General features: G+C 33.1%; 3 protein-coding genes across 4 annotated transcripts; 1 reads left to right on the forward strand and 2 right to left on the reverse strand.

The window, feature by feature from the left end:
• Positions 1-1323: 1323 nt before the first annotated feature.
• Taf2 (TATA-box binding protein associated factor 2) lies at positions 1324-16183 on the reverse strand. Its single transcript, XM_090105254.1, has 19 exons — positions 16065-16183; positions 15922-15975; positions 15674-15837; positions 15366-15582; positions 14302-14534; positions 13599-13776; positions 12877-13146; positions 12300-12440; positions 11592-11872; positions 11095-11334; positions 10238-10487; positions 9688-9850; positions 9309-9478; positions 8911-9124; positions 8369-8570; positions 7414-7666; positions 6965-7126; positions 2516-2647; positions 1324-1613 (listed from the first exon to the last, which is right to left on the reverse strand). The coding sequence occupies exons 1-19, from the start codon at positions 16107-16109 to the stop codon at positions 1389-1391; spliced, it is 3594 nt and encodes a 1197-aa protein (XP_089961380.1). The 5' UTR covers positions 16110-16183; the 3' UTR covers positions 1324-1388.
• Positions 16184-16802: 619 nt separating this feature from the next.
• Positions 16803-21451, forward strand: LOC149905717 (uncharacterized). The gene is made up of 7 exons (XM_090105171.1): positions 16803-17135; positions 17384-17523; positions 17903-18065; positions 18332-18550; positions 18899-19057; positions 19277-19411; positions 19713-21451. Exons 1-7 carry the CDS (start codon positions 16995-16997, stop codon positions 19863-19865), a joined length of 1110 nt encoding a protein of 369 aa, XP_089961297.1. The 5' UTR covers positions 16803-16994; the 3' UTR covers positions 19866-21451.
• A 272-nt stretch (positions 21452-21723) lies between these two features.
• Positions 21724-24346, reverse strand: Ntf-2 (nuclear transport factor-2). 2 transcript variants are annotated; one of them, XM_090105174.1, is made up of 5 exons: positions 24122-24346; positions 23786-23857; positions 23358-23456; positions 22998-23129; positions 21724-22071 (listed from the first exon to the last, which is right to left on the reverse strand). In XM_090105174.1, exons 1-4 carry the CDS (start codon positions 24227-24229, stop codon positions 23019-23021), a joined length of 390 nt encoding a protein of 129 aa, XP_089961300.1. In that variant the 5' UTR covers positions 24230-24346; the 3' UTR covers positions 21724-22071; positions 22998-23018. The 2 variants fall into 2 exon arrangements, with proteins under 2 accessions (XP_089961300.1, XP_089961298.1); XM_090105172.1 differs by lacking the exon at positions 22998-23129.
• Positions 24347-25711: the final 1365 nt, after the last annotated feature.

A 25711-nucleotide genomic window follows, 5' to 3' on the forward strand; every position in this document is an offset into this window, starting at 1 on the left:
GCTATTAGATACTAGCTGTGCCGCGCGATTTTACCCTCTGTGGTCCGCTTCTGTTGGTGTTAGCGTGATTAGATATATATACCCTTCAGCCTTCCTCGATAAATGGGGTATCTAACACTGTAGGAATTTTTCAAATCAGACCAGTAGTTCCTAAGATTACCGCGTTCAAACAAACTAACAAACTCTTCAGCTTTATAATATAAAAGTAACTTAGATGTATTTTAATATTTTATTGAGTATGTATTTTTAAAAGTAGTAGGTTGCTCTTTTATTTTCGCTTCGCTATATAGTGTAGCACCAAACCAAACCTTAATGAATTAAACTATATTTTTACGATCTTTTCTATGTCGATAAAAATTAACGGTAATTTTGTTTTTCACCCACTTGAACGAAATTAGTAAATAAAGGTACCTTCGTTTAAAAGTACTGACAAACGTGGATTAAAAAAAATGAAATAGGACAAAGGTCACCTGTACGGTCAGCCATTTGATCCAAAGCCGCAGTCTTGGGTTTCGTTTAATCGGCTTCGACGACACAGACCTAATTAATACAAGTCGTTAGGAAACCGCAGAGTAAATTCACTGTAAATACTCTACATTTTATAGTTTACTTATCTTTTCAGTCTAGAGAAAAAACGTAATGCTTTCTTGGATGAAGGTCTTTTAATCTAATCTATTTCATTCCTCTATTTAAATATGCGTATCAAAAACTAATAACCGTCACTTTTCAAAGAAAATTTGTACTACGGACTATTATGGCTATAATACGCTACTCAGTGCGCACTGCGCACTTAAAATTTCAATTGTTAGGGGCGTGTTATAGATAGAGCAGAGTAGTCAGGGTAGCTCTTGTTGAATGAGAAAGAAAGAAAATATTGCATTATATGCGTCTTTCGATCATGGGTAGTTGATGCGAAATAGGAACATAGCAGATAACAGCATGATTTGACTGCTGCTTTTGCTAGAGATAGGTGGAGTACAGCAATCTTCTATCTCTATCTATACTTTGTCTCTATCTCTCTTATACTTAACTTTTCTTCCATATTAGTAGTTAGTACTATAATATCGATCATCGATCTAGTCTCGATATTGTCATAGATATTCACTTACTCTCGATAGAATTAACAATGATTCATATTATAGTACCTAGATTAATAATAATTTATTTAAATTGTATTTCATATTGTTTTGTCTGATGAACAAACAAAGCATAGTCGTAACAAATTTTTTACTACTAGAAAACTATTATCTTTAAAACTGTGTGTATGTTATCTAATGATATATTTTAAAGGAGTAAAACAAGGTAAATAAAAAATCATTTTACTCTTATATTTATTTAATAATGACTTATAAATCTGTTAATAAACTTAGATACTGTTCTAAATTAACTTAGAAACTCATATTAGTCGGCATACTGGAGACATCTTCAGACGGGCTTTGACTCGAGCTGAATGAACTAAGAGTTTCCCGCGTCTCCTCTCGGATTCTCAAATGCTCTGTACTCGATGGCGGGCGTACTAACTTGTCTTTATGTTCTTTTAACTTCTCCTTACTGCTGTGTTTATGTTTGTGCTTGTGTTTGTGCTTCTTTTTGTCCTTCTTCTTCTTTTTAGCCTGAGAACAATTCGAGTATTAGATTTATGGTATAAATTGCATTTGTACTTTGATAAAAATTGCCTTAATATTAGTGCCTTTCTCTTTTAAATATTAGAGTATACCAAATAGCAAGTTTCAGGAAAGCGTAAATTATCATGTGAAAAATAAACAGAATTACGAATATGTATTCACTAGAACTACTCTTGAAACATCAGAGGAGCTTTTACAAAAACAAATGACAAATTTCAGATTGGTTTAATTTCAAGGAATGTCCAATAACTTAATAAGTTAATTATTAATAACAATTAAATACTTTACATAAATGAATATAACAAAAAACATATTAGTAAGTCTCAATGATCAGAATAATAGGCATTTAAGTTTAAAACTCATGTTATCTTCTTCAATCGAACCGATATAATGAAAAAACATAAGATTACAAAGATAACGACATGGCACGGGTAAAGCTAAAAATAACTGGAAATTTTTTTAAGGATGTCAAACATTTTTTATTTTGTAACCAGAAGTACAAGTAGCGGTTTTAGTATGAAAGTTCGTTCAACCTCATATCAATGCTCTGTCAACTTAACCGGTTTTAGACAAAAAGGGAAAGGTTTTTTTAAGAGAAAAAAATGAGGGAAGGCGACTAATGGTCTGTTAATGGGAGATAGATTCATTCATTAAACTGATTATTGAATTTTATTACGTAAAGCAGTTGTAGTATATTATGTATCGTGCGTGTATTAAATTTTTTGTGCTAAAATTAACGGAAAACTATATTTTGTTCTAACTTCAAAGTATTGCTTTATAGACTACAAATAAATTACTTCATTTGAAAATTAACATGAATAAATAAAAATGTATGTAATTAGAATTCAATGCGAAAATATTTTAAAATTAAATATAAATGGTTCCAATACCTTAGGAGCTCCCAGTTCATCCTTAATGTCATGTCTGAACATGCCCGGTTCGAAGCCGATTGGCCCGGAAGATCCCGGAATCCCTGGTAAGGGCGCCGCATTGTCGGATATAAACTCGCGTTTTGAATCATCCTGGGAAATAATAAATATAAAAATAAAGGAATGTTTTCTTTGAGAAAAAATTGACATCTACAGTATTGAGCGTACTTTTCATTCAGGTTGCATTACAAACCACCCTGTATGACATGACCATTAAAAAATTCTACCCTAAATTTGAACATCATGTAAAAATTCTCATCCTGTATAATGTATATGATCACCATATTATTGTGTTGCTACAATAAATGTCCAAATAACAAGGATAAACACAAGAAAAAGAACGGAAAATTGTATCAAATCATCATGAACATAATCTTAAATTTATTTAACTGAACAAATCTTAATGGTCAGAGGTACGTGGATTCATATCGAACCTTGATCGAAACCACAACCTTCTAGTTATTTAGTTTTCATTGAATATGGCATTGCTTAAACATGAATGAATCTCTATACATGGTTACAGGTTAAGGCAATTACATGGTTCAACGACCTTATTGATTCTGTCACTATATTTGAATTTGTTTTTTTAACCGCCCTCTATAATATACATCATTATTGAAGTAAAAGTGACCAAAGATTATGGAATTGTAAAATGTATCGTATTGTATCGTAATGTGTTAGTGGTTTCTACCTAATTCTTGCTTTCTCTGAGAGGCAGTAACATATAACATTTATAAATAGTAAATATTGTGTACTATGTATGTTGTAAATGTAATGTAGGAAGACTCATCTTTCAACATTTAGCGTATTATGCAAAGTCTCTACTATGTACATGACCCATTCTGGAGACCTTAAGATGACTAAGAAAGTAATTATAAGTTTAGAGTGGGGAACAGTTAAGAAAACACCGATTTAGAAATTAATTTTATTCAACACACATTTATAGACCGCACTGGTCGGCTGTTGGCTCGCTGATCGTCTCTTCAAAAAATGTAAGTGATCGACTGACAACTAACCTACTGAAGGGGAGGTTAAGTTATCAGGCGGTAGATTTTATATACCTTGTCGATGGAAATGTACTAACTATGTATGATTTTAAAATTTGTAACACGAATCTATTTCTTTTTTCCTCGGAGAGTCACTGCAAAGGAATTATTTTTATATAATTTATATTTTTATGAATCATGAAATCATCAGTTCACCCAGTTAAAAGTGCGGAGGTAACGGAACCAACAAAAAATTCAGTTGAATTGAGAATTTCGGCGTCGGTTAAAAATGTTGCTATAGGTTTATGCCAGTTTTGACTTTCCTACGATTTTATTATAGTATATGTTTAGTAGGCCGGAAGATACAGACACAAAATTTTGGGTCATTTGTAACAGGATGGCGGTTCTACAGGTATTAAGACCAATGGAAAAAAGAATGATGGGCGTTAGTAGAACTCGTCGGATAAATTACGGAAGTCAAACGATCTGTAACACAAAAATTTTAGGATTTACCGATAGCCCATAAAAAAGAAGTAGGGTAGTGTCATGCCATACTTTTCCGGTGTAACTTACAAGTTACAGCCCACCATACCAACGTGAATGAGTTGATTAAAAAAAAACTATTCAACTATTTGTACCATGCTAATTTTTGCACAGGTAATCATCGTCCAGTAGCCATGTACGAAAATTGCCATACCATACTTTTGGACAGTTCCAAATGGTCGCCATACCGCCGAAAATCAGCAATTTTTTTTTCGCTAAACGATTTGTACCACCTTAAATTTTATTTTCAACAGCTCCTGAATGATCATAAACAGAAGTGTGATAATGCCATACCTATGGGAGGAGGCGAATGTGTAGAATAAAGTTTTTCATTGTAAGATTTTATTCGGATTTTGAACGATTTGTAGCAGTAGGGCACACATTTTTAATCGACTTCAAAAGAATGGAGAAGTTATCAATTCGGTCGGTATGTTTTTTTTATGTATGTACACCGATTACTCCGAGGTTTCTGAACCGATTTACGTGATTCTTTTTTTGTTTGATACGGAATAGTGTCGACTGTCGAATTGGTCCCATAAAAATTTTATTCGGATAGGCCAAGTAGTTTTTATTTTATGAGCATTTTTGTCTGATCTCGATGACTTAATTGAAATGTAGCAAGTAACTTTGATTTACTAAAAAAGTATTAAATAAAAATAACTACGTTAAAAAATAAGTTGGTGCCAACAAAGTGCCAAGCACTAAGCACTTAGTATTAAGCCCGTGCACTGACATCAAACCTATTTAATAAATAGCACATCTAAATAATATGTAGTAATTAATAATATCAAATCTCTTTTTATTTTACCTAAGTTATTTTTTCCTCTTATAAAAGTATGACAAATATAACAATGGTCACAATGCATCATATACTTTCCAAATATCTAAATGACATACTGGTACGAACCGTCAATTCTTCTTATTTTTTTTTTAGAAAGAAAGAAAGAAAGAAAGAAATTCTTTCTTTCTTTCTTATTTTTTTTTTTACGTCTTGGCTTAAATCTCACAATCGTCCGCCCCATGTTTGCAATCCGGGATAACTTTTTGTAGGTAGAATTGTATACAAACAAACAGAATATAATGATCCCATACTATAACAAGTATTTTAAACGTGTCGAATAAATAAGTTTTTCAAGCACTTTGCCCCCTACTAGAAGTATGGCAAATATAATAATGGACACATTTTATCAAATACTTTCCAAAAATCCATAAATCGTTTAGCGAAAAAAAAATTGCTGATTTTTGGCGGGATGGCGACCCTTTGGAACTGTCTGAAAAGTATGGAATGGCGATTTTCGTACATGGCTACTGGACGATGATTACCTGTGCAAAAATTAGCCTGGTACAAATGGTTAAATTTTTTTTTAATCAACGCTGAATGCGTTGATTCGTCGTTATTGTGGGCTCTAAATCATACCGGAAAAGTATAGCATGACACTACCGCCTACTTCTTTTTTTATGGGCTATCGGTAAATCCTAAAACTAATGTGTTACAAATCGTTTGACTTCGTAATTTATCCGATGAGTTCGACTTAAGCCCACGCGACTAGTCTGCCGGTACCACTGTTCTGACCATCATTTTTCTTTTTGTTATTGCGTACTAAGACCCCTGTAGAACCGCCATCCTGTTACAAATGACCCAAAATTTTGTGTCAGTATCTCCCGGCCTATAGTATATGGATTGTTTTGGACGCAAAATATACGATAGAATAGCAATTAATCTTTTTTAAAAAATATTCAAGTCACAGGGAAAGTCTGGTTACTGTTTTATTATGGGTATATGTTTTCTGATAATATTTTACTGTCAAATTATCGACACTGGATATAATTCAATGACGCCTTTCAAAAACAAAACTAATTTACAAACAGATTTTCATATCTTTACATACCTATTTTAAACCTTTATTTCATGAACTGCTCATGTAAATACCTATTACAATCTCGTTTAATTTAACAAAACATTCAATTCGGACATTTTTAGCGTTATTTTGGAAAAAAAACCGCACGTACAGTCCCCCGTCCGAGTCGAACTGACACCGTCAACTTTCGTCGAAAATATGCAAAAGAGGTGAGGTTTTATGTGGGTTTTATTATAATTTCGAGTTTTTTCTTGATAATTTAACGATAATAATGAAAATTGAAAAAATAAAGAATACAAGTTATTACAAATATCATAAGACATTTTTTGGTATAAATTTCATGTATAAATATGTAGCCGTTTTCCTAACAAAATGCGTTTTATGTTCAAAAAGGGGTTGATTTGTATGTATTTTTTTTATGTTTAGGCCGTTCTAAAATGAAAAGTAAACAATACACTTTGTTAATTATATCCTTGAGTATCACATATATTTTTTTTAACACAATCGTACCAACAGTTTCCTCAACAAAATTCAATATGTATAAGGTGTTTTTCGGTTTTGACCATAGTAATCCCCTTAAGTTTATGCGCGATAAGGGCGTATAATCATGGGCATAACCACGGTGGGGCGGTTAATACTGTTACCGCACAAATTAAAATGAAAACGAAAACGAAGTTTATTTTTTTAAGCTATTGCATAGCTTTTATCGCGGGCCTTGAACGCGGGGACCGAATCGAGAAATTCCGTAACGAAAAAACCTCACGCTCCCCACTCCGACGGGCGCGGAGGTGTGGCTTGAAGGCATAGCATGCAATAGCTTTACCGCGGCAGTCCCCGAGTGCCACACGTCTTTTTTTTTCTAAAAAGTGACCTAGTAGAATTAGTATCACTGCAATCCGACGTATTAAGACTCTTCTTGATGGAACTATATTTTTTAGTTTACTTTTAAATTATTAAATTAAAATTGGAACAAGAAATAACAGAATTGTGTGCTTTCAGAATTTTAAACTATATTAACTTACCCCATAATTTCCTATCGGCATATCGTGAACGGAGATGATATCAACGTTTTTATCATCTTCCTCCTTGATGCTGGATAGTGGTACAGGGAGATTATCTTCCCTTGGTACATCTAAACGTGGTGGTATTGTGTCCATGAGGTCCGGCTCGCGCTTGACTATTGTCTAAAGAATGATAAAATAAAGTTAAATAATCATCATCAGCTGTTAGAAAACTTTAGAGAAAATTAAAATTAATTTTGGATTTAGGCATTTCGGAGTAAAATTTCCTTGCAATTACCAAATCTCGTTAAAATTTGCCAATAACAATAAATTAAAAAATAGCAGATACAATTTAAATTCAATTTTTGTTGAATCTTGAGAAATTAAAAGCTTGAAAAAATCTAGACAAAAGTTTCAAATTAATATTTAACAATTCAAGGAAGATCTTATTCATTTTATGTTTAGCTAACCTCATCAATCTCCTGCTTAATAACCGGTTTCATCTCCAACTCCTTCTGTCTCTCTTTCTCCCTCTCTATTCTTTCTCTCTCTTTCTCCACTCTCTCTCTCTCCTTGCTGTGCATCTGTTTCATCATAGCTTGTATTTCTGGTAGAGGAACACATATCGGTCGCTTGAGTCCGTATAACGTGTAATATAAGTCTACGAGATCGCACCTCAGTCTTGCATCGTTTGACAGGTGGCAGTTCATGTTGTTCCATAGCCTATAAACATAGAATGGATTAAAGTTATAATTATTCAATTACTGTGGATGTTTCATATTATTATTTATTTATATGGTATAATGTGACATATTTCGTGACACGTCTGACCGCTGTTTCGACTGTTTCAGCTCACTCTGCGCTTCATTAAGTCACACTGTTTCCATGTGTCGTAGGTCTGCTTCAATTAACTCCTCTCCCCGGAATACTTAGCTGGGTACTCACTTAGCAGTGTAGCACGTATGACGTAACGTATCAGATACGGTATCAACCTGCAAGTGGATACGGCTCGTCCACGGTCTTCGTATCTAGCTACGAGCTGCCGGATCCGCAGTGCTCGTGCTGCGAGCCGCCTTTGTGTTCGCAGTGAAACCGCCACTCGGCGGGTCACTGCGAGCTCACAGCGCTCCACGCGCGAGCGGCTCGCAGCGGGCTCGTGTCTACGTACTCACTTGATACCGTATCAGCCCCCCTAGACAAGTGGCTTTCTATTAGCGTAAAGTTGAATAGAATAGATTATGAATGTATGAGATTGACGTAATAAATCGTCGTCGTCGTCGTAATCAAACGTCAATCTCATACATTCATAATCTATTCTATTCAACTTTACGCTAATAGAAAGCCACTTGTCTAGGGGGGCTGATAGGTTACGTGCTACACTGCTAAGTGAGTACCCAGCTGTTGACTGTTCGGCACAGCACGCACCTGTGCACCACCGCCTCGGCGTCCAGGCGGTGCCGCTGGGCGCGCTCGAAGGGCGGCATGGCGACGAGCAGCCGCGCGAGCCCGTGCCGCACGCCCGGGTCGGCGTCGCTCTCCACGGCGGTGAGCAGGCTCGACAGGTCCTCCGGCTTGCCGTCCACGCGCACGAAGTCCACCAGGCACTCGAACGCCGCTAGACGCACGTCTGCCGATACACACGTTATTGTAGACAACTTGAAAGGACATATTATAAGGCAATCGGCATAGAAGTGCGTTTTATCTGTAGAATATTGAAATCGCTCGCGTTTTAAGAAGAAAAAAAACATTTTTGGTTATTTGTTAATATTAAACTCAAAAACCATGTAAAAATTATTTTTATATTCATTCCCGGTCAACTCGTTCGAAACCGGGATGAACAACAAAATAAGATTGATTTAACTACAAAAAAGTAAATAAGGGTAGTTGTACATGGTTTTGACATCAGAGCGTCGATATGGCTACCTAGTCAATGGATGTTTTTTAAAAGTGAACATAAATTTACTTACCAATATACTGGCCATACTGCGCATAAGCCCTGAAAACAGTGGGAATGCTTGGCAAGTGACCACACTGTTGCAAACGCCTTATAGCCCGTAAGCAACTAACAGTAACCGTATTCTTGTAGCATGGCAACACTTTTTCCAAGTTCAGCACTCTTGTTATTTCTTCTAGCACTAATTTTGTGTCTGCTGATAACGAATCTGCTGTTATTGGAGCACCCTGTATATAAAATGTTCCTTGTTAGATTGTTTACACGTTCAATCTTATAAAGAATCAAGGTCATTTTTTTTAACTTCATTCAATATTATGGCAAAATAGGTAAGTAATAAGTATCCAGCTAAATATAGGAAAATGTTATCAATCAGATATAGATATATATTTTCTTAATCAATTGAAAACATACCGGTTGTAAAACAGAAATAACTGGTGTTATAGTGGCCGCCAATGCGTCAACTAACGCAGCTCTATAATAATTGTCTGAGAAATGATTCTTCGAGTTGTCGTTATATTTGAACAGGTCCAGAAGGAAACGCACCACTTCTGGTGGACATATACCGTGAATGTTTCTTAAACCTGCGTGTAAAATTAGAAAAAATATTACGTCACATTATCTTTTTTGAAATATTCTAAATAATCACTTGAAAATTTTCCAATTTTTTTTGTTTTAATATTAATGTGAAATTACTAAGCAAAGGCACGCAATTTTTAATAAGCCTCATATTTAAAAATAACATATCACATCAACTCACTATATTTATGTAACTTATAAAAATAATACATACCTGCCATAGCAACTGGAATGGTCTTTTGCAGGAAGTAATGTTGCAGGTTATCAAAATTATTTTGTTTAATTATATGTGGCGCTGAGAACGAACCAAACATTTTGCGGAATATTGTCAACATTGCTGGTGGACCCGCCCATGTACTTATCATCGCATTTGCTACCTATAATAAAAGAAAATCTTTGAAAATAGATACAATTAGGAACAAAAAAATTGTTTCACCTTAATACTTTGTAAATTCAACTTTAATTATATGAGAATATGGTTTAATTTTGGTGTGGACAAGTTAACTAAGCCGTTACTTTTGGTGCGTTTTTTTAATACACCTAAAGCTCATAAGGTTGCTTTCTGTTTAACATTTGTATCTTTCAACTTGAATTTTGACAAAATATTAATTTTGAAGAAGCGAAAACGGAAGATTAAAATTGATAAAAACTGTAATATGCACTGTGTAAAATGTATGATTTATGTGTATCTAAAAGTAATAAAGATTCTTCTTTTTTGTAATTCATAAAATTATTCTTTTCACCAAACACCATACTTAGTTTACCTTCGTCAAACAATGCGCAGCCCTGCACCTAATCTTGTAATACGTCTGTTCATTCTCTATAGTATCAGTTAGGGCCATTCTAGTTGCCGGTTCTGGGTAATTATGAAGCGCGTCTATAGCCTCACTCTGAGCTGTGACGTCACGCTCATGACGTAACTGATACTGCCACTGGTAGTCCGGTTGAGAGATCACCGTACTGCGTAGAAGCGACATTTCTGGGTCCAAACGGATCCAGAGTACTGGCGAATCGCTAAAATTAAGTTTTTGGAATTAAAAAATGCCCTTAAAGACGAGTTTTCACATGTTATAAAAACAATAGCATTGCCATACGTTCTATAGTCAACCCAAATGTGGAAAGCATGAAAAAGAGAAACGATTATTTAGTGTGCTAGTAATCCAATCAAAAATTTGTAAGCTATATGTTTCAATCATAACATCCTATACAACTTGTCGTTAAATAACATAAAAACCTGTAAGACATCAAATTAGTGGGATAAATTGCACATTTTTAGAATAACAAAACTTTTATAGAACAGTAATGGAATAAAATTGTATTACATATAAATAAATAAATATTATAGGACATAATTAATATTATTACACAAATCGACCTAGTCCCACAGTAAGCTCAATTAAGGCTTGTGTTGTGGGTACTAGGCGACGATAAATATAATATTTAATAAATACATATATATAGATAATAACACCCAGACCCAAGAACAAATAATTGAGTTCATCACACAAATATTTGCCCTGACCGGAGATCGAACCCGGGACCGTCGGCTCAGTAGGCACTGAGCCAACCGCGTCGTCATAATCAAGTTATCAAATTTTATTTCAGGATTACTGTAACTCACTCCATAGCTGATAGGTCCATATCCACCTCCTCCCCAGTACAAAGAGGAATCTTTTTCTTCTTATTCCTTCTACTCTTACTATGACACGTGATATCTGCTTTTACCACTGTGTTCTCTATTTGCAATGTATGTTTGAATGTTCCATCCAATTCTTGTAATTGTACCAATAAAGGACCGACATATTTGCGAATGCCGCGCTCGTGCACGCAGTCTTGACGGATTTCGAGCTCAACTGTATTTCTATATAAAAAGTGTATTGCAAATTAACTTATAAAGTAAATTAAATATTCTTTGTATAAATTGTATTTGTTGTATAAATGTTTACTTATATATTTTTTTTTATCTTTGGTCTGCATATTATATGTAGTTTACCAACATCCTTTTTTGCCATGTTGGTAATGAAATTCGTGTAATTTTTATTTTGATACATGAGTCAAATTATAATTATTCAAATTCAAAACCAAAAAATTTAGAGGACAACATGTTATAAATCTTACCTTTTTCTATTAAAAACTGATGTCAACTGAAACTTAGCGTGACCACCAGTTCGGACCCATTGATCAACAAAAACTGCCATATCTTTACCAGTCACTGTAAAAATCGCTTTTACGAATAAATTCGTGGATAGCAATAAGTGGCCCCAAAGGCCACTCCCTATTTTAGTATTAGCGGCATTTGTAGCTAACGATAACTGCTTGTTGAAAACTTGGAGTAGCAGTTCTTGACCTATTCTTTGTTCCAACATGCGAAGTACTAGATGAGACTTTTTACGCATTACCTGTATGGAACAAAATTGCTTCAATAAAAAGTATACATGAAATAGGAAGAATATCAAGGAATGCAAGAGAGATTGTGTTTTTTTTTACACTATTAAAAAAATTCTCTACCAAACATTATTTATTTACATTATCTTCTTATATATAAAAATGAATCGCAAAATGTGTTGGTAAGCGCATAACTCGAGAACGGCTGAACCGATTTCGATAATTCTTTTTTTATTATATTCCTTGAAGTACGAGGATGGTTCTTATGTAGAGAAAACGTAAACATGTACCACGGGCGAAGCCGAGGCGGACTGCTAGTATATTATATATTTATTCCTATCAAAATCAAACGAATCCAAAATTTAGTACATGAAGTTCGCATCAGAAAAAAAAACGGAAAATGTAAGCTAAGAATATTTTATTTTATGAATTTAAACTTACTTCAATATATTTAGGCGACATAGTGTGCACATTTCTAACTGGGAAGTAGAAGACATCTTTGGCCTCAACCCTTGCGCCGCTGGCTGGCGGCTGCCAAGGATCCAGTACTATACCACCATACTGTTCTTCATATTGTACAACCTACAAAAATAATAGAAAAAGCTATTTTTGTATGCAGCAAACTGAGCAGTAATTTATTTTCTCAAATATAAAAGAACATTCATTCATTTCATTCATTCATTTCTTTCATTAATTAATTTAATTCATTCATTTCTTTCATTAATTAATTTAATTCATTCATTTATTTAATTTCATTCAACATAAAAGTATATTAAGTGAATTTTTAGAGGTGTACAGGAACAACAATGGAATTAATTTGAACTCCAAAAATCCCAGTTAAAACACTAAAAAGCATTTCAAGTTCATATTTTTGGTATGTTAATAAGAATTAAATTAATATATGACGATAGACATTTAAAGCAATTCAATATTGTAATTAGGACATAATACAGAACACCATTTATCTTAGAAGCCGTATCATTACTCAAAAGACAATATAAAGATAACAAAAACTTACATCTTGCAATTCCTGATGTATCAAATATCTATACTCATTATTGCCAAAGCACTTCTTAGAGTACAGTCCACACAGATAGTCTGGTATTCCTTTGGCCAACCACAAGTCTGACCAGTTCTGCATAGTTATAAAGCAGCCAAAGAATTGCTCTGCTACTGCTTGAGCCATAGCTTTTCGACTGATGTATGTCTGGTCTATTATTGCTATAGAATGGAGTAAATGTGTGCTGAGTATTGACATAGTTGTGTAGGCTGTGGCGTCGTCTTCTGTCTGGAAATAAAATAACAAGTTTTATAAGAGTATTATTTCATATGTTTACATAGGTTAATAATTGACTAGAGATGTAATTGTGTATAAATGCTGATAAAATCAACAATCCTTGAATTTTTAAGCCATTGCATAGCTTCTATCGCAGGCTTTGAGCGCGGGGACCGAATCAAGAAATTCCGTAACGATAAAACCTCACGCTCCCCACTCCGACGGATACGGAGGTGTGGCTTGAAGGCATAGAATGCAATAGCTTTACCGCGGCAGCCCCCGAGTGCCACACGTCTTTTTTTTTATAATTTTCCATCCTTTAATTGTCAAGTAACATTAATTCCTTCTTTGCTTTAAATTATGGAGAAGATGAAGGAAGAGTAGACTCATTATGCTTTGAAATATAATACTGAGATGCAACTACGATTTTACTTATAAATTTAAAAATTTATTTTCAATCTTACCTCATCCACAAAAACTTGTTTATAACATGGATAGGGATATCTCGTTGAAAGTGTTTCTTCATAGAACTCAAAAGCCTCATGCAGGTAACGCACTGTGTTCTTTAATATTTGTATTAAGTGTGGCAAACAGTAATGGGTCACTTCATTCATGAATGGATCAACAAAGGTTTCAAATGGTCTGCAAAAAATATAAAAGAGATCTATACTAATATTATAAAGCTCAAGGGTTTGTTTGTTTGAACGCGCTAATCTCGGGAACTACTGGTCCGATTTGAAAAATTATTTCGGTGTTAGATAGCTCATTTATTGAGGAAGGTTATAGGCTATATATCATCACGCTACAACCAACAGGAGTGAAGCCACGGGCAACCGCGCGGAGCAGCTAGTGTAATATAAAGTCTATTAGGAAATAGTAAATAATTTACACCACACTGTACAAAAAATATACATAATACTGAGTTATTTTATTTCAATGATACAGTTTTTACCTATACTTTTAACATATAAATAAAAAACGCGAGATAAAACAAGTCTCAATAAACAAATTGAAAATATTTTTAGATGCTTTTATCTAAAAAATATTTTCAATTAAATGTAAAGTAATTCAATTAAATATAAATAAAATAAAATATAAAGATATCATCATTCCCAATAAGAACTTTAATACTATCATAACCAAAAAATAAAGTAAACATAACTTTACCCAATAGCCAAAGCAATATTAGGTGCGCACGCAGGTGTATTAACCACATAGTGGAACGTCTTCCGTCTATGATCAGGCGTGTACACAACATCAAGCAACTCTCCACACGACACCGCAGTGAGACTCTCGTCCACTGTGAACTCTAACTTCCAAGTGCATGGTTCTGCAAAACTGTCCACACAGGGAAACCAGAGTCTTGCTGAATGACCGTAGGTGAACATGTGGGCTGATTTCTGAAAGACAAATTAATCCATCAGGACCCGGAATCACAGACACAATAAAAAATCTATTGTGTCGCGGTCGGATCTGGCCTCTCGGTGGTTGAGAGGTTAATGTGTTTAGATTGTTTGGCCAGTAAAATACTATTTTTAGGTTTAAGTATGTTGTAAGTAGTAAATAAGTACTTGCTATTAGTTAAAGTCTAAAATTAAGTAGTAGTAGTTTGCAAAGTAACCTCATATACAGTAGAACTCCAATTATCCGAACTCCGACTATCCGAATCGCCGATTATCCGAATCACAAAAAATTGTCCAAAAAAAGTCAAAGTGCGCTATTATTCTTCCCCCCGCGCCCGCGAAGCCAGTGTTTGCGCGTCAAGTCTTGACTTGACTTGTTGTGCCTACACTGACTTGAGATGTTTAAAAAACAATGATTTTTATTTCTTAACTTGTACATAAGTAGGTACTTACATTTTATTTATATACCTATTTAAATTTTAAAACATGTGAAAATTTCATGTTCCTTTCATTTAATTCAATAAAAATATAGTGCAATATCAAAACGTAGCTTTTATTCTCTACAATTGCAAATTAAAAAAAAAATCCGATTATCCGAATATTTGATTATCCGAATGGGTCCCGGTCCCCATTAATTCGGATAATTGGAGTTCTACTGTAGTTTTAAACATACAACAATAGGTTATGTTACACAGCATCTGATTGGAAGTGCAATCATAAATAATATGCTTTAATGATCACAATGTTTACTATTTTGTATTCAACTTGAATCCTATACTTTCATGATTTTAAAGGAACTGCATTAAAAAAAAAATTATAGCAATATACCTCTACTAAAGTACCCTCTCCATCTGGTACCACAAAATGCATTCCTCCCTGTGGTGACTCCAATGAAAATTCAATTCCAATCCTGAGGCCTCTGCCTTCACCAACTAAATGAGCCGCTTCATCAGGAACTTGGATATGAAGCTCTCCAGAATTATGATCAGGATCTATCTTTTGGGCAGCAGACAAGTGGTATTGAGAGAAAACCTCCAATGATCTCCTGGTGGAAAACAAATAAATTCAATGTAATGGTAGAAAATAAAATTTCACTTTTCAGTAAGTAGTGCAAGTATGCACAAAATTGTACTTACGTGTTAGGATCGTTCTGACAAATATCCAGGAAAGGATCAAAATACTGAAAGTTAGCTTCATATTGATCATTCAGACACACTCTGTAGATTCGACACTGTTTAGCATTCAGGCGAATGATTCTTAAGTTGTCTTTTAATGGTACGATCGTAAGTTCCACAAAGCCCTGAAACGAAATCATGCAATTATAACCACATCTTCCGAATTTAACATAGTTTCATATGTACTTCATTTGTATTGGAATACATACTATAACGCTTCTTCTTTCGAAACTTATTCCTGTTAAGCTCAAAATCTGGTGAGCTGTAAAGATACATTTAATAGGTAAAAACAATGGGTTAAAATAAACGAGGCTATGTTGTTTAGTAGCAAAATAAAACACAGAAATACTTATAATTTAAAAGGGCGGCAATTATCGCCAGTACGTTCTTTCTTCATCTTTTTAGATTATTTCACTCCATTACAAATAATTCAGATATTCAATTAATAATTCGTGACATAGTATTTCAATTTTCAATTAAATCATACTATATTTACAAAAACAATAATCAAACACAAATTCCACTTTCCAAATGCATAAAAATTGACAATTGTTAATTTCTGACATTGACACTGACATATATATATCTTTCTTTTTTCTCTTTTTCGTTGCAGAAGTATTGGACATTTGACTTTTATTTTGTGTGTGTAGGGGCTTGTTATGTGCGGGTGTAATGAAAGATGAATAACTACGCAAAGGTTATATTTTGTTAACTACATATATATATTCGTATGTAATTAATATTCGACCTAATGCGACCAACCCGCGTCCCGTTAAGCCCTTAACTGTCCATGCATAGCGCACGAACTGTTTATATACCAGTTACCGTGTGAACCTATGGTGTGAACTTTCTTATTAGGTACTACACTTGAAATATTTCGGTAACTCGTAAATTGACTTGTCGTCGCTACATGTGTAATTTTTTCTTTTACAAAATAACTTAGAGTTTAGTAAGAGTTTAGTCAATACCATGTAAATGTTTGTGTAACCCATACATATTCATTAAATTTGCTATTAGAAAACTAATATTAATTTGTTGTGTTAAAAAAAATAGCATGAATGGTTTTTGAACGTTGACAATATTGAATAATGACATTGGACGAGATTCTGTGTGAACTGTGATCTCCATCTGTCAAAATAGAGACAAGGAAGAGAAGAGGACATTGGAATTAAAATTTATTGCTTACTTACCGTGTCCTAAAAACAATTTTTGTGTGAAAGTTACTGCAAATAATTATATAACAAAACAGTTTTCATGTTTGCTTTCAATTTAACAAGTCAAAATGGGAGACTCGCCGTATTTGACTTGTTTGGTTTTGTATATATTTTCGTTTCAAATTATTGTCACTAATTCACGTACCTCTAATATTTGGAAGTTGGATGTTGAGCAAGGTCAAATTGTTGACGGAACAACTATATCGCAGGTCTGTCTTATTTATATTCATGAGATTTATATAATCAATACTTAGAGGCACTTGGATACATCGTTGTTATGTTATGGGGCTTGCATTTCATTGAACCTTTTTAATAACTACTAACTACTAGTTTTATTCTACCAGAAGTAGACCTAGCTATTCCATTTATTAACCAATCACTAATATTTACATGTGGAAATATGTTATGAATATGGTCATACATATTATGGAGTCTAATGCGTTTTTATAATACACAGGATGACTCTGACAAACCCAAAATGAGTGAGGAAGATGTTGTTTTCAATATAATCACATCAACTGTGTACTATGGCAACACTTGGACTAAGCACAGTTTTGATATGTTTTGCACTGACTGCCAGTTATATGAACAACAGAGGTATACTTTTGTATAGAATGATGATAAACTAACACAACTCTTTCTAATATGTAAAAATACTCTTTATTCCATTAGCTTTTATTGAATATTCATAGTATTGTATTATGCATGCATCATCATAAAATATGATCTAGAAACTTTCACTTAAAAGTACTCTGTAAAATCCAATATTCATATTACACCAAGTTGGAATGTGCTATGAAAACAATTGGAACAGAAATTGCAATATAATTTTTAATAGTATCAGTTCATCTGTAAATATATGCATAAATATGCATATATTATAACTTATAATTATTAAAATTATTTCATCATCAAGCAATTTTATTTATGAAATAATTATGTAATTATGTTTAGAAATATTTAATTAAATTCTCAGGAGCATTTCCGACAACAATGAAGAGATAAATCAGCCAGAAACAAGTAATGGAGAAGCAGATGACGAGTATTTGGATTGTGGGAAAGCAGTCAATTTTACTTATTATGACAACCTGGTCGGTGTGGCCAGACGTCATAGACATCCTAATGTACCTGAACCGCAAGTAGGTTATTTTTATTAATATTACTTATATTCTGTAAGTATAAAATAGTTTTCATTGTGTATTGCATCATTATAATACCTGTTACAAGCTGTAATTTTCTATATTGCTAGATATGAATGTAAAGGCAAAATTTGCCAAATAATAAATTAATTATATAAATTATTATTATGATAAATTCCAAATAATGATTATCTTCTTACCTGAAAATATGTAGCAACTAAAGTGCTTATAAAATAAATTGTATGCTTACTTTATCCCTTCACCAGGTTGCCCTTATCTTTACAAAGAAAAAATCATATAAAAATGGAGTAACAGAGTTAGATATTAATGCCTTAGAGAAGCGCCTTAAAAAGGCTAAAAGAGAAAAACCAAAGTCAGTACAGTTGTATAACCAAATTGGTAACTTTTGGAGAATTAAAGGCGACACAAGACAATCTATTGAGTGTTTTCGTCGTGCCCTTGCCGTCTCTCCATATAATGCAGAAGTAAGTGCATACCAACATTTATTAAATATATAAGATTTGTAATAAGAAAAGTAATAAATTTTAATTTTTGCATTTATGTAAAACAACACAAGTCAAAATCATAATAGTACCCAAGAAATTTTCTGCTATGTGTACCGTAAATAGAGCTAATGTCACACACCAAACTTTATCAGGGTTTGACCAACCATTGTATTATCATAAGCAGAAAGAAATATTTTTTTTGTATCAAAAAAATATTAACATGTTTGGCATAAAGTAAGATTTTTACATCAACAGTATAAGAATTTTATTTCTATTAATTTAGTAGTAAGTTTGAAATAAAATAAAAACAAAAAACCAATTTTCCAGGTACTCCTCAATCTAGCGCGCGTGCTATTCACACTGCAGTATTTAGATGACGCAATATATTTGACGCGCCGATCGCTCGAAGTTCAGCCGCCAGACCGCAGCGCGTGGCAGCAGTACTTCACGCTCGGCGAGATATTCAAAGCATATGGACATTATCAGGTATCTTCTTTCATATAAAAAGTACTCTCGTAACACAATTAAAAATATAATACTCTCTACGGTTTAACTAGTAATAAAGACTCCTATTACATATAAATAAATTTATCCCCTGTAGGTACTTTTTACTATGTTACGTTCAAAGACCGAAATCACCCATTGAACAAAATGTTTTTCCAAAAATTATTACATTTTCTTAATAATTATTATTGTTATATTCAGGAAGCTGCAGTACACCTTAGGCACGCGTTAGACCTAAGGCCGGACTTTGAGCCAGCGCTGGTCGCTCTCAGAGACATTGAGAACATACCTGAGGCTACTGTTCATGTGTACACCCTACTTATTATTGTGTGTTTGGTAAGTATTCATTATTAATTCAAAAATATTTCATCAGGTTATCAATTTTTACATCAACAGTAAGAAGAATTTTATTTCTATTAATTTCTAAGGGATACAATATTTTTTCCGTAAATGCCGTTAAATTCAAAAACTGCAATTCAATTATTTTCCAGTTTTATTTTAACAATCATTTAATGATTAATTTTAAACATTCCATTCCTCACAATGTTTATTAGAAACACCGTAAACAATCAGAAGTATATACTAGCTCTACATACTAGTCTCAATTTAATCTCCACATACAAAACCACATTTGCAGGTAATGGGTGTGCTACTAGTGATACTATCGTCAGTGGACAACGGCAGCGAAGTGGACGAGCACAAAACGCAGCGGCACTTCAACCGCGCGATGGCGATGCGGTCCCTGCGCGGGGTGGTCGGCGCGCGCGGGAGGAAGAAAGGCGGCTCATAGAATGATGTTAGTGCGTTTACGATCTCGGCAACGTTCTTTTTTTAAACTTCTGTATTTTTTTCTTTTATGCCATGAACATGGAATTGGAATTACCTAATGAGGTCTATTAACTATTTGATTTTGGTTTGTTGCGTGTGAAATGCTGGAGCTTTATTGATTTGGCGCTCCATCAAATTAAACGTTATTGATTTGTTTTGTATAAAACTATCTTTCTTTTAGAGATTAAAATTTGTTATTCTTTAAATGAGCCGGCTAGTAGACGCCAAAACAAAAACTTGAATATTGCGTGAATTTTACAAAAATGTAATTGGTTAGTTTGCGTTAAAAGCAGTTTGCATTGTACTTATTGTCTTGTGTATTTTAAATTTTGACATATTTTGATGTTAAATTATCTTTTAGTCAAATAACTAAAATTGCATATTGCATCACTGACCTTTTTTGTGGAACAAATGAGAATCGTTTGTCTCTAGATTTAAACATTTGAGGATTTTGAACTTTTGGTGTATTATGTTGATGTTTTAAATAATATTATTTAAAAAAATGTCACATTGTCGCACTACACAACTATTTTTAATGACTATGCATTGATTTGCTAGAGATCGTAAACATTTATCGCTTGCAAATTCAATGAATATGTAGCAGGCTAATAATGACGCGCCTGAACAAGGACCTAAAAAATTGTGGTACTGTTCTATTAATTTGTTATTTTTTTCGTATTAAGTATTATCGTACTGAAAATTATTTTTTATTCTGTATAAGAGTGAATTCCGTTTCTAAACTTAAATGAAAGCACATCTGTGTGCATATTTTTGTTGATAGATATAAAGATCATAAAAAGAGATACTATCTCATACAGAGTACTAAATGAGTTTTTCCAAAGTGAATAATTTATTTTTGAGTTGTGAACTAACTAAAGATGCTACGACGAAACTAATGACAGGTTGTGTTCTTAATTTTATTTATTTATAAGTAATTTAATGGAACAGTACCTTCAATAGAGGCTATAATGGCTTATGTACAAATATTACGTATATATAAATTGACCGGTTAGGTCTTGCCATGTTTTATTTGATCTCTGCTGTGTAGACAGTTAACTTAGTCAAAGGAAATTAAAACTAAAAGTCGTCGTTACAATTAAAAAATTAAAATCCACATAATTGAAGCAATCATTAATATATTTGCTTTAAATATACTTGTTAAACAACAAGTAAAGTATTGAACATGTCTCGAATTTTAAGTATTCCGAAGTGGTGTTTAATGTGAATGCCGTTCTGAATAAAAACTAGAATTGGATTTGTGTACAGCCAGAGTAGATTGTGACAAACCTTGGTCCATCAGTGTTAGAAGTGAGCGTTACATTTCAACCTAGTCAATCACTTAGACAAGTTTGGTCCGCTTTCGCGGCGTGGTGTGTAATTTGTATTGTAGTGCATGCGAGTAACTTGTTAAGCGTTCGTAGCGTCTAAGGATTTTAAGAGAGCAAGTCTTGAATTCGGAGATTGGTAAAAATGTACCTGTTTTCAGTGGTTCTTTTGTTAATTTTTGACTATTTATTACTTAAATACACGATTGTCTTAGCATCTAAATTTCGTTTTATTATTCCCATTATTGTTTAATATCCTATATAATTATTTATTATGTATCTAGAAGAATTTATTAACATAGCTAATATCGATAAATGCTGAATGCTAAGTTATATACTAGCCTACAGGTGTTAAAGCACTTCAATGTATGAATATCATTTGCATTTATGCAATCAATTTTTAAGATAAGAAAATTTTTAAGTGATACTGTGATAGTATTAATAATGTTACAAATTAGCTTCAAGAAAATATAGATTGCAAATAAGAGTGATGACTAGAAAATTATAGTGTATTTATTACAAAATGTATACATTTAACTGAAATTACGCCATTTCATCGACTACATTTATCTTAAAATTATCTAAGCCAATATCATGCCAATTTGATGTTAAATATAAAAAATTTTGAATTTACAAGAGGCAATAAAATCTTATACCTAGATAAACAACATAAGATGTATTATAGCGTGATATTCTGGGGTTGTTCGTATATTATATTGATTTAATAAATTAAGCAATATCATGGATTCCGAGACGGAATATATCATGCTGAACAAAGAAAGAATCTCCAAGTGGCTTTAAGACGAAAGTTTGCATGTAGGGATGTGGCGGATCGTCATCACACTGGAAAATAAGAAAATTAACTGTTTAATTATTTATGTCTATATATTTTAATACATACTTATGTGAAAATTTTCCATGAAATTGTTACTTGTTAATTAGATTCAATATTAAAGTTATAGAGATGAAGCCTACATGCTGTAAGTTGGACATTCAATTATAATTATTAGATATAAGTATAATTATTTGGATATCAATAAAATCTACGATAAGGATTCTAAACATCAAGTAACATATTCAAAATAACTAAACACTAGAACATTAACATTCTTTCTCTAGAATATTAGCAGTCTACCATAAATGCCTAATTTGGATACATTAATTATACAATGACGAAATACTCAATGAGTCAGTATACGACAAATGTTCAATTAATAAAAGTTGCTTTATTTTTATATATAAATGATAACCCATGCTCTTTTATAATTTGAGTCTGAAGATAAATGTTTCTTTCTTTCTTATAAGATGATAACATTTTAATATACAGTTTAAATTTATTTATTTTAACACAATTACTTATTGAATTATTACAAAAGAAAATAAATCATGATTTGGAAAGGATTGAGTAATACTTTAACCTATCTCATAGTCTGTTTTTGAAATCTAATTTAGTGTTATTTGAAATACTCCAAAATTAATAATTATATTTTTAAAACTATATGCAATACTCTTATATTCGATTTACTTATAATGTACACACAAGTTGCATTAAAAATAAAAAACAAATACGACAAAGTTTAATGACCCGCTAACAAGGTAAATGAGCATGACAAAAGGTTATCACTATATCTAAAAATGTCTGCATTGTAGCATTCTAGGGTAGGTTATAGCCAAGGGAAATAGTGAGTGCATTTTTTAATTAATTAACGAGAAATAAAGGTTTTTAGCATGTTAAAGGTGCACAGCCACTTTCAGGAAAACCAGCTTACTTTGTGATGTCATAAAGCTAGTTAAACATCATGAAGTGCCAGCCTGAACATATCGTGTTCAACATAAAAAGAATTTCCTATTGGCTTCAACACAAATGTTTGAAAATATCCATGTGGTAGATCATCATCTGTCTGTATAAAGAAAAACAGCTAAATGTTCGGCACTAGACTATGCTGGATTAAATTGTATAAAAATATACATATTTAATTTCAAATTGATAATAAATTATGGCTTTGTTGGACAGCTACAGATGTCTTTGTTCTGGATTATAGATGTATCAACTAAATAAATACACAGATATAATCCTAATACAATCAATAAACTTACAGATGATAAAATTAAAAAAAAATACAACGAACCTGCAACCTTCCAAGAACATTAATTAGAACTCCACCATCAAACATAGGTTGTGAATCAACTGATGTTATTATTCTTCCAATCTTTTGAAATGTTAAAGCCTGCAGAAAGCACACAAAACATCTATAAAATGAAAATTTAAAAGGTCACACATTTTTAGTATCAAGTAAACTGTAAACTTATAAGAGACTCTTTCCAAATTAATGTTTTGAAATAAGGAAATGCTCAGTATCTTCTAGCTTTCACAAAATAGTGAGTCATTTAGTAATTTAACTATGACAACACAACATAGGTATCTATTCAATATTCTTGCTACTATAAGGTAAACATCTGCCATAAATTTGGTCAGAACAAGAATGTGATAAAATTTAAAGCTTCAATGATTTAGATAATGTTGGCATGATAAAGAAAACACGAAAAAAGAACTTACATTAAGTTTTTCCATGATTTTAACAGCACCTTGTAGTTGAACCCCTTCAAAAGTCATAAATGAAGATTCTACCTGAAATTGAATACACTTTGATTTAACAATTTTTGAAGCAAATATCCTATATGATTATTTAAAGGTTAAAAATTGCCGTTTTTGAATACGAAAGATCTAGAATTATTAGCAGAAAAAAAATCAAGTTGCTTTTTTCGGCGGGAGCACCCAAAAGTTAACCTTAAAAACGTTACAAAATCATTTTGAACAACTATTATTACTATGGCATAAGTTAAATTTGACTTAATTTATTATATGAGTTACTATTTATTTGAAAACACTCACGTTGTACATATTAGCAAGGTTTTGCCGTTGTGCCGGATCATCGAATAAAGTATAATATTGTTGCACAAAACCTTTTCCAATTGCATCGTATTGTGGATTAAGCGCCATTTAGATTTATTTTGTGATTTAAAAGTATTTAATACGTTATAAATCTAATAAACTTTAATATTTCAGGCCTTTGATGGGCCTCCGGATGGTTTCACTTCATACAATGAAGTAATGGATGCCCACCAGTGTTAGCAACCTGAAGTGAGCTGATTATCGTACCAGGGGCGTAAAATTATCGTACATTAGGCGTTTTTTGTTCGAAATTATCGTACTTTTTAGAATAAAGTCAATTATAAATAAATAAATCATATAAATTGTAATATTGATAAGTATGCAAGTTCTCTATAGTTAATCTTTGTTTAACTACCGCTGTCAAATCAACGGGACACTGAAACCCAAACGTTTTACGTGCCTTAATATTCATTATACTCTTTGGTTTTACGCGTGGTACAGACTACAGACCTGAACCGATTCCATTTCCACTTTATGTTCAATAAACGCGCCAAGTTTAAAATTCAATCTGACAAAATTTCACTGTTCCCATGAAAGTTCGATATGAAACACGTCAATATTTCATATTTGTATGGGTGAAATAATATAAATTCTCGAATTTTGCCTGATAGAAATTATCGTAAAATCAGCGTACGATAATAACATGCTATCGTACATCGTACGAAGGCACCAAATTATCGTGTTTGTACGATAATTATCGTACGGTTGGGAACGCTGATGCCCACAGATTAAAAAGATGCAATTCGATTTCTATTTTCAACGATACCGTAACAGATAATATACAACGACGATTACAAGCGATTACACCATGTTTAAAACTTGTGGATTTGCTTTATTATGGTGGAAGGCCGTGTTTCCACCTGCAAGTAAACTCGCGGAAGTCTTGCATGAGCTCCTTCCAATATCGTTTACATGTCCTGCAATTTATTGCTGCAATAAATGTCATGCGAGAAGCTCGCGGATCATAGGGCGTATTCAGAAAGAAAGCTTGAAACTTATAAGCGCTTATAAGCGCTTATCGGCGCTTATAAGCGCTGGTAACCCGCGCAGGAAAATATATGAACATGCGCTTATAAGCGCTGATAGGCGCCGACAAGTTTCAACAAACTTGTCGGCGCCGATCAGCGCTTATAAGCGCATGTTCATATATTTTCCTGCGCGGGTTACCAGCGCTTATAAGCGCCGATAAGCGCTTATAAGCACTTATAAGTTTCAAGCTTTCTTTCTGAATACGCCCATAGGTACTATCGCAACTTATCGCGGAGCTCCACGAGGTACAGGATCTTACGAGTGTCGGGATATGAATTACTGGCTGTTTTCCAATTACAGAGCATAATGCGACTCAGTGGCGCACAATGCCGAATTATGCTGATGCTCTAAGCTGATGCTTAATTGGAACGTGAAACGCACCAGCAGGTTGCGCTAAGTTCAGTGTTGAAAAAAAAAATATTCATGTTAGCAATAACCTCATTAGTGTAAATAAAGTGGTATACATAATAATTGGTTGAAAAATATTTACGGTTATTTTAA

The sequence above is a fragment of the Colias eurytheme genome, chromosome 9, assembly GCF_061535395.1.
Source record: "Colias eurytheme isolate Ceu_HAF_F1 chromosome 9, ilColEury1 Martin Lab GWU primary, whole genome shotgun sequence".
NCBI lineage: Eukaryota > Metazoa > Arthropoda > Insecta > Lepidoptera > Pieridae > Colias > Colias eurytheme.

Coding starts and splice junctions, on each gene's coding strand:
- Taf2 (XM_090105254.1), bottom strand. CDS start 16,109: ATGAAGAAAGAACGTACTGGCGATAATTGCCGCCCTTTTAAATTA. Junction 13,777..14,301: donor AATATTGCTTTGGCTATTGG/GTAAAGTTATGT, acceptor TATTTTTTGCAG/ACCATTTGAAACCTTTGTTG. Junction 10,488..11,094: donor ATGGACCTATCAGCTATGGA/GTGAGTTACAGT, acceptor ACTTAATTTTAG/CGATTCGCCAGTACTCTGGA.
- LOC149905717 (XM_090105171.1), top strand. CDS start 16,995: ATGGGAGACTCGCCGTATTTGACTTGTTTGGTTTTGTATATATTTTCG. Junction 17,524..17,902: donor CAGTTATATGAACAACAGAG/GTATACTTTTGT, acceptor TTAAATTCTCAG/GAGCATTTCCGACAACAATG. Junction 19,412..19,712: donor TACTTATTATTGTGTGTTTG/GTAAGTATTCAT, acceptor CCACATTTGCAG/GTAATGGGTGTGCTACTAGT.
- Ntf-2 (XM_090105172.1), bottom strand. CDS start 24,229: ATGGCGCTTAATCCACAATACGATGCAATTGGAAAAGGTTTTGTGCAA. Junction 23,858..24,121: donor ACCTTGCTAATATGTACAAC/GTGAGTGTTTTC, acceptor ATTCAATTTCAG/GTAGAATCTTCATTTATGAC. Junction 23,457..23,785: donor AAATCATGGAAAAACTTAAT/GTAAGTTCTTTT, acceptor TGCTTTCTGCAG/GCTTTAACATTTCAAAAGAT.